General features: G+C 34.4%; 2 protein-coding genes across 2 annotated transcripts; both read left to right on the top strand.

Annotated features, from left to right (window-relative positions):
* Positions 1 to 224: 224 nt before the first annotated feature.
* LOC111920158 (nucleotide pyrophosphatase/phosphodiesterase) lies at positions 225 to 4,814 on the top strand. Its single transcript, XM_023915753.3, has 12 exons — positions 225 to 909; positions 1,670 to 1,761; positions 1,860 to 1,929; positions 2,024 to 2,146; positions 2,247 to 2,339; positions 2,465 to 2,594; positions 2,803 to 2,884; positions 3,109 to 3,241; positions 3,486 to 3,691; positions 3,768 to 3,893; positions 3,975 to 4,284; positions 4,359 to 4,814. Exons 1-12 carry the CDS (start codon positions 685 to 687, stop codon positions 4,662 to 4,664), a joined length of 1,896 nt encoding a protein of 631 aa, XP_023771521.1. The 5' UTR covers positions 225 to 684; the 3' UTR covers positions 4,665 to 4,814.
* A 900-nt stretch (positions 4,815 to 5,714) lies between these two features.
* LOC111920156 (uncharacterized) lies at positions 5,715 to 8,293 on the top strand. The gene is made up of 6 exons (XM_023915752.3): positions 5,715 to 5,950; positions 6,701 to 6,746; positions 6,831 to 6,960; positions 7,069 to 7,145; positions 7,291 to 7,391; positions 7,947 to 8,293. The coding sequence occupies exons 1-6, from the start codon at positions 5,837 to 5,839 to the stop codon at positions 8,031 to 8,033; spliced, it is 555 nt and encodes a 184-aa protein (XP_023771520.1). The 5' UTR covers positions 5,715 to 5,836; the 3' UTR covers positions 8,034 to 8,293.
* The last annotated feature ends 555 nt before the right edge of the window (positions 8,294 to 8,848 follow it).

Genomic DNA, 8,848 nt, shown 5'->3' with positions numbered 1-8,848 from the left:
TTTTCCATATAAACTTGTAAAAACATGTTAATTGTGAAGGAAAAGAAAAATAATGTCATTTTTTTTTATAAAAGGTTGAAAAATGTATGATTTCTTCCCAAAAATTAAATGGTTTTTATATTTTAAACGGCAAAAGGAAAAAGGAAAAAGAAATGAAGTGAATTTGGATTTGGAGGCGCAACCGCAATCCGACCTTTGAATCCTCCATCAAACGGAGATTTCATGGTTTGCGGCCGGGCCTACCACCTGCGACTAATACCAGCGCCTGTAATTACAAGACGGTCATATCAAGGTCACCTTGGCTTTCTTCTAACTTTTGGTTTATCAATGCCGTCCACATCGACAAAGACTCAAAGCCAACTCAACAAAAATCAAAAATAATTCTAGCGTTACGTAAATCAAATGGGTAACTGCATTGAAATTGCGTTACTACTTACTACTGATGTTGACCTTATTTACAGTGGGGGTTGTATTTATTTTGATTTTAACAATATTAATCTGAATTATGAAGGATGGAGTTAGGTACAAGACTCCAAGTGTATCTTGGAATAGTCTTCTACAGTCCTCGTTTATTTAATACTTTCCACATCTTGTGATTGGTCCTTGATGAATTTATGAATCGTGGGCATAAAAGGGTCCATACTTTTCCTTTTTGAAGCTTGTGCACACTAACTGTTTGATAAAATGCCAACAATGGATACCCTATTCACGGTGTTCTTATTGTTGTCGTCTAAGGCCTTTTTGTGGAGAGTTTGTCATGCTTCATCTTACTCTCCTCTTATACGCAGCGATCTTGGAAGGCGACCTACCGATGAGCAACCGCTGTCCAAGATTGCTGTTCACAAAGCTCTTATTGCTCTCCATGAATCAGCATCCATTCAAGCCAGCCCTCTTCTTCTGGGTTTGAAGGTAAATATGGTCTATTTCATTTACTTGTCATCGCTTAAACCTCCTCTTAACTCTTAGCACCCTTCTTGTAATCTTGACCATTTATCGTAGTTTACTACATTCAACAACGTGGTTGTTCAATACTTTTGGGTTTTTGGCTGTTAGACTTGGGACTGTTGTGTTTTAGAAAAAAAAATCATTATAATTTGTGATTCTACAAGTCGCTAGGTTCTTAGTCGATAATGTTTCTGTCTACCATAGGAAAAAACGGGTTCCCTTGACGTGATTGTTTACACTTTACATTGATTTTCGGGCTAAGTGCAATGAATTTCCACATACTTTCATTTATTTGTGTATTATAACACCCTAAATTCCTAATTTCATTTCTTTCTATTACAACATTGTACTCTCAGTTTTATTCTTATCAAGGATTGTAATTTGAAGAATCTACCCAAGAAATCATATGTGAAAATTATACCCAATTATAGCATTGAAAGTTGGTTTGTATTTGGATGATATTGCTATAAACTATAATTGGGTGGATTTTTCAATGTATAATGTTAGAATAGGAAGAAATAAAAGTAGGATTTTATAATAAACAAATCTTGAAAATACATTGCTATTTAACTGTTGATTTTTTTTTCTTTGGCCAATAGTTTCTAGCTATAAGTCTCTTGTTCTTCTGTATTGTATCTCAATGTCTTTAAATTTTGTAGCAAGTTCCTCATGTTTCCTGTTCCACCTTTGTGATTAATTCTTTTATATTTTTATATGATGATAGGGGGAGGATACTGCATGGGTCAATGTGGAGCTCAGTTACCCAGATCCATCTGAGGATGACTGGGTTGGAGTTTTTTCACCTGCAAACTTCAAGTAATGTTCTTATGTTACACACCTGCATATTATCTTTCAGCATTTGCATCTTCATATAAAAATATTTATTCATACTGTTAACCATTTGAATATGTCAGTGCATCAGATTGCTATCCTGAATCCGGAAAATCACATGAAGCTCCTTGTATATGCACATCCCCGATAAAGGTATGCATAATAATATAATAATGCTCAGGTTTTGAAAATTTTAAAATATGTTTATCAATTTTGGTTGTTCTCACATGAAACATTTTCTTTATAGTACATGTATGCAAACCACTCGGGATCCAACTACATAACAGCAGGAAAAGCTAAACTGAGTTTCCAGATCATCAATCAACGTGCAGATTTCTCCTTTGCATTATTTACAGGTGGATTGGAAAATGTGAGTCGATTATTTCTTTCCACAGTGTTTATCATTTATATTTTGAACATAATTCACAAGGCTTTAATATTGTTGACTGATTATGTTATTTGGAATACAGCCAAAAGTGGTGGCTGTTTCAGATCCTATATCATTTGTGAACCCTAAAGCTCCCCTTTATCCTCGCCTTGCTCAAGGGAAGGCTTGGGATGAAGTAAGTTTGAAAATGGTGCCCCTTTAGTGAACCATTTTATAATAATTTTTTGTTTAAGCTCTAGCCAATCAGTTTGTGACAAATTGCTTGTTGTGTATGATGTCTTGAATTTGGTGTTTGTGAAGATGACAGTAACATGGACAAGTGGTTACAACATTGATGAAGCAACTCCATTTGTGGAGTGGGGTTGGAAGGGCCATGACCCAAAGCTTTCTCCAGCAGGAACATTGACATTTACTCGTGGAAGCATGTGTGGTATAAATTATAATCTCATGTCAAATCTTATAAAAAACTACCTAATGCATTATGTTTATAAATGCCCTAATCACAATTTTCAAATTGTTGAAACATAAACATAGCCGCTTATGTACATCAATCTTTGTACAAGCATATAAAAGTATTCCATATATTGATTCTAAGTTCTTATTAATGATACCTTTTTTTTTACTTAATTACAATGCAGGTGAACCTGCACGGACTGTTGGATGGCGTGATCCTGGTTTTATACACACTAGTTTCTTGAAGGAATTGTGGCCAAACACTATGTATGTGTACTTCATAATTAAATCCCCCCTTGTTTTTCCTATTAAGTGATTTCTGGATAAACTGCTGTATTGATGAATGACGTTTACAAATTACAAAATATTTGAGCAAATGAAATCACACTTGGGGATAAATATATTCAAAGAAAGAATCTAATGAGGGCAAATTTGTAAAAAGTCAGGTGACAATATTCTGAGGTTGTTTGGTTGCTACAACAATTTTGCAGGTATAATTACAGGATTGGACATAGGCTATTGAATGGATCAGTTGTTTGGAGTAAAATGTATTCATTTAAATCGTCCCCATATCCAGGGCAGGATTCGTTGCAGCGTGTTATTATTTTTGGAGACATGGGGAAGGTAATAATAGTTAAATATAGAAAGCTACTAGTGTAACAAAATTATTGTAATAAGTACAAATGAGCAAAGAGATGATTTTAGATTGAAGTTTTCCCCGAAAAAGGAGACATTTGCATTTTTTAACCATTATGCCATTGTCCTTTCATGACATTACTATATCAAAAAAACCAATGAAAGTGCGTTGCTATTTCTTGCATTTAACAGTTAGACTAATTAAAAATTGGTGAACTAATTAAAATTTCAGGCTGAACGCGATGGTTCAAACGAGTATGCTAGTTATCAGCCAGGATCACTGATTACTGCTGACCAATTAATCAGTGACCTTGATAACTATGACATAGTTTTCCATATAGGAGATATGCCTTATGCAAATGGATATATTTCACAGTGGGACCAGTTCACTGCACAAGTAGAACCCATTGCATCAATAAAGCCTTACATGGTTGCAAGGTTTGCATTACAACATTCTACTTTCATTTCCTTCTATTGCAACATTGGACTTATTTGTGAATTGTAACTTGTGCAGTGGAAACCATGAAAGATCATGGCCCAACTCTGGAGGCTTCTATGACACCAAAGATTCAGGTGGGGAGTGTGGTGTTCCTGCTGAGACAATATACTATGTTCCTGCAGATAATAGAGCTAAATTTTGGTAAAACTTATCTCTTTTGATATTATATTGAAACATGAAATAAAGATGTTAAAGTATATATTATATTTATCCTATTAACAGGTATTCAACAAGTTATGGGATGTTTCACTTTTGCATAGCGGATTCAGAGCATGACTGGAGGGAGGGTTCTGAACAGTATGCATGGATAGAAAAATGTCTAGCATCCGTCGACAGAAAACAACAGCCATGGTTGATCTTTGCAGCTCATCGTGTGCTTGGCTATTCATCAAACAGTTGGTATGCAATGGAAGGTTCATTCCAAGAGCCAATGGGAAGAGAACATTTGCAGAAACTATGGCAGAAATACAAAGTCGACATTGCATTCTATGGACATGTCCATAATTATGAAAGAACTTGCCCTATATACCAGGTACTTGTCTCTAAACTTACTTAAAAGTTGGGGGTATTTCCACTTTTTCTGACTTGTGTTGATGATTGTTGTAGAACCAATGTGTGAACATGGAAAGATATAGTTACTCTGGTACTGTAAATGGGACAATCCATGTGGTGGTTGGTGGAGGAGGGAGTCATTTGTCAGATTTTACAGAGATTGATACGGTTTGGAGTTTGTTTAAAGATCATGATTGGGGTTTTGTGAAACTTACTGCATTTAACCACTCTTCGCTTCTATTTGAGTACAAGAAGAGTAGGGATGGACTCGTGTATGACAACTTCACAATCTCAAGAGACTATAGAGATGTCTTGGCATGTGTACACGATGGATGTGAACCCACCACTTTGGCTTCTTAAAAAAAAAGCCAATTAGATACAATACTGTATTCTTGTTTTACAACACACTATAAACTCATCACATTTGCTCAAAAACGACAATGCACTTTGTAGCTATGTTGGCTTTTTATCGGTCAAATTTAGTCATAATACATATGTTCTTATTAGCAACAGGCGTCTCGTTTTTGACTAGCCATAAAAGAGTATATAATCCATTCTAACAATTGCTTATCTATGTGGAGAACTTGTTGAAAAATATATGGTATTAACTTTTCCATTTGGCATTTACCAATAAGTTCATCCAACACCAATTTTCACAATCAATTTATTTTAATCCAATTCCCTTATATACATCTATGAACCCACTATAAATAAATCATTTTCCATGGTAACGCTAGAATCCACAAGGATGTCGTGTATCAAAAGAAAAGTCATAACGACCCATAAGAACGCTTTCATTGTTAGTTGAAGCCCTGAATCCATTCCAGATGGAATAATTTTTTTGACAAGCCCACACTTAACAAATGGAGTACAAATGCTATTTTCTAGGACAAATGGGTGTGAAACCACCACTTTGGCTTCGAAACCCTAGCTCATGATGAAGTACAAATGCTATTTTCTAGTTCTTAATCTTCGAACAAGACTTTCCTGCTAACACCATCATAGTTAGGGTTTCTTTCCTATACACATGAATAGGTTTAATATGTGCATATGAAGATGCCAAAGATAATAAAAGCACAATTATTTTTTGAGCATTGTTGTTATAATAAAATTCATTGTATTTTTTTAATTTGAACCATTTTGACCCGAGGTAATATGTAGATGACAAATTGGTTGTGTATTGTTTTAATTTTCCTTCAACAGTGCAAATAAGAAACTAAAAGGTCAGACCTAAATAATCATTTTAATAAAATTAGAGATAATCTAGTAATTTAGTATCTATTCTTTAAAAAAAAATCTTACGATAAATATTGCATATTTAATGACTAATCTACATTTGATGTTTTAAATCATAACAAATCAAAAAATTGTGACCAGAAAAAATTACTCAAACGCTATTATTATAGTTTTGCACAAAATCCAAAACTTCCCCTTCGCGGGTAAGATTTCCGCGCGAGTAAAATTTCAATCGACCTCCTCATTCCCATCCTCCGACGCCGACGGTGCAAAAACTAACCGTCGCAAGCGGCGCCATGGATGGTCCTGCAACACCCTCCAAGAACAAGAACTCTGATGGTGCTTCCAAGTTTCTTCTCGATCTTCCCTCCAAAGGCCTTTTCTCATCCTCCGTCATTTCTTCCAATTTGGTAATTCTACATAAACCCTACTTTTCTCAATTATTTTCCTCGTTTTTTTTTTCTTTTCTCATCGACTTTGCTATTCGCCGAATCGATTGCGCTGCTTTTTTTTTTTTTTTTTTTTTTTACTTGTGAAGAAAACCAATGCGTTTTAAATATAGGTTTTGACCAATGACGTTAGGGTAAAATGAATTACGTAAAATGTATATCCGTGTATCTCTCAATTAGGGTTCGATGATTATGATTTTCGTTGTTAATTCTATTTCAACCCATGAAATCGACCATTTTCTGTTGATACTTCATTGTTATGATTTCTACATTATTAAGTTTCTTTTTATTTTTGTGAGGAATTGAACTTGCTTGGTTTGTGCTGTTGATAGACGTGGTTAAGTTATGAGTAAATCATAAAAAGCTTCCAAGTTCATACCAATGTAAAACTCTATTCAGAGATGAAACTCATGGATTATTGAGCTTCCAAGAGTGAATTTTGTTCTCAGAGTTCATCCCTCTGGTGAATTTGATCAATCAATCTACAAACATGAATCATGAATGTAAATGCTTGAATCCAGGATTTGCAGTTTCGAAAGTTAAAACTATTTATTGATTGTGAAGACTACTTAAGTTCTTGGTTAAATTCTTGATAACAGTTTTGTTGTCATAAAATCAGTAAGATAATCCTGATCCATCATCTTATGCATTTGAAATGATTATTTAGTTCTGGTTTTCATCATCTGTTTTGCATTTTATCTTATCACACAGGGTGGAATGCGGGTCTACATAACTGATCATGACACTACACCTCCAGGTCATTTTCTACAAAATTATCTTTACTATATGTGAATTACATGACAAAGATGTCAAATAACTTATAAAGTTTTTCTTTTTTCAGAAAATCAGCTTATCAAGACTGATCAGGTGAACATACTGATTAGATCACTTCTCCTTAAGCAACAACAAAAGTCTGGAACAACTTCAAAAAATGCAAAGGGTGCAGGCACAAATGAGGGTTCAAGAAAGAGGTATTTAACTTTTTTTTTTTTGTTACATATACTTGTTTTTATGCTCGCGTTCGTGGGATTTAGTATTTATATATTTTTGGGAATGTAAGATTACCATTTTCTCCCTAGGGCCCCAGAAAGAGCTGCGGATGGTAGGGCTTCTGCTAAGAGGGCAGCATCCACCACCCAAAATGGGTCCCGCCAAGGTTAGTTTTTCAGTTGATTATATGACACTATATGTTGATTAATGTGTTAGGTTATATGGTGGCAAGCTTGTTTATTTTATTTTAGTAATATGTTTATGGTTAAATGATTGAACTTGCTTACTTTGGATGCTTTTACATCATTCAGACGTATTGAAGTCACAAATACCTGAAAATCTTCAAAGTTTGACTGTTGAGAGACTCCGTGCACTTCTGAAGGAGAGGGGTTTGTCCGTAAAAGGGAAGAAGGTATGGGAACATTCCTTTTAAAGGGTTAAGTTGGTAATTCAAGTTGTTTATTTAAACTTCTTAATCATTCAACATTCAGTTTTATCAATCAGGGCCTGAAACAAATCTGATTCAAGCATTCATGAATTGCATAAGCTTTAATTAAACATTTAGGGGATGTTTGGTTATGAGATTTGACCGGAATTGGAATTCCATTCCATTCCAACCGTTTGGTTGCAAATGAGTAGGGAATTGAGTCCAATCGGATACGTATAGAATTGAATTCTTTAGCAATAAAATATAGGGGCTTGTTTTCGCAACAATGGTTCACATATTTAATATTTATGCAACCAAGTAGTTTTTATACCATGTGTAGTTAGTTACATTTCATTTGAGGACCAAAAGGCACAACATTTTACCATTAGCTATTTAACTCGTTGAAACATAGTTGCATGAATTAATTCATAGAAGTTGCATAAATGGTTAAAAAATGAAACACTATTAAAGTGTTTGATATTTTTTGTGTAAAAAGTGAACCCTGAAGTTTACATAAATGATTTGTAATTGTGGTGGCAGGATGAACTGATTGCAAGGTTGAGAGTGAGAGGTACCACTACCACTGGTTCAGCAAGCTCATCTGCTGCAGCTAAGCCATTAATATAATATAATATATATAATGGCATAATGGTAAAACGCCCAACTTTTTTTTGAGTCCAGTTTGGTATTTGCGTATGGGCTTCTATTTAATTTAATACATCTTATTTTTGTGCATGTGGATTTTTTTAATTTTCTGATAGCTGGACAAGGGGTTGTAGTTGTACACTTGTACTGTACAACAACTCCAGTAAGCCAATATAGTATAATATAATATAGTAGTATGTGTTTTGTTTTTTGTACAATTAATTGAATGCATTGTGATGTTATTGTTGGCTGTTTGTAAGTTCACACTGTATGAAAACGTTCAATTAACTGCTGCTTTGGACGTTCTATACCCATCAATAGTTTTTCTTGGACCATTTATCGATTGCATAGGGACATGCAAATCATAGTTTCATACCCATCAGTAGTTAAATCGGAATATACCCGATACTCCCTCCAACTTAAGATCTGCAAAATATTTTTAAATAATAAAAATCGTGTAATATTTACACATTTCGGTAAATCCGAAAGATTAGGTCATTTACCATAATTCTCAAAATGATATGTTCATTTTTTTGATAATCCGTTTGTGAATATATTGTGATAGTCCGACTTCTCAGCCAATTTTGAATTGCCCTAAAATCCTTATAAATTCCCAAAGCAAGAAGTCTTAAAGTCTTGTAGCAAAAATCAATATCACCGATCCAATTATATTCCCACAAGCTAGTCAAGACATTGTTACCCCGCCTTCTTATGCATATACGGCTCCAAATCCAATCCTTTATAATCGTCATTGATATAAATATCAAATTATGTTGCTGCAAGGTCCTTCAATTTTC

This window comes from Lactuca sativa, chromosome 1 (genome assembly GCF_002870075.4).
Source record: "Lactuca sativa cultivar Salinas chromosome 1, Lsat_Salinas_v11, whole genome shotgun sequence".
Classification (NCBI taxonomy): domain Eukaryota; kingdom Viridiplantae; phylum Streptophyta; class Magnoliopsida; order Asterales; family Asteraceae; genus Lactuca; species Lactuca sativa.
This window is presented reverse-complemented; position numbering and strand designations above follow the sequence as displayed.

Bases quoted from the DNA above. Each gene is read 5' to 3' on its own strand.
- LOC111920158 (XM_023915753.3), top strand. From the start codon at position 685: ATGCCAACAATGGATACCCTATTCACGGTGTTCTTATTGTTGTCGTCT. The intron at 910-1,669 runs GTAAATATGGTC...ATATGATGATAG, and splicing joins CTCTTCTTCTGGGTTTGAAG to GGGGAGGATACTGCATGGGT. The intron at 1,762-1,859 runs GTAATGTTCTTA...TGAATATGTCAG, and splicing joins TTTTCACCTGCAAACTTCAA to TGCATCAGATTGCTATCCTG.
- LOC111920156 (XM_023915752.3), top strand. From the start codon at position 5,837: ATGGATGGTCCTGCAACACCCTCCAAGAACAAGAACTCTGATGGTGCT. The intron at 7,146-7,290 runs GTTAGTTTTTCA...TACATCATTCAG, and splicing joins CCAAAATGGGTCCCGCCAAG to ACGTATTGAAGTCACAAATA. The intron at 7,392-7,946 runs GTATGGGAACAT...TTGTGGTGGCAG, and splicing joins TGTCCGTAAAAGGGAAGAAG to GATGAACTGATTGCAAGGTT.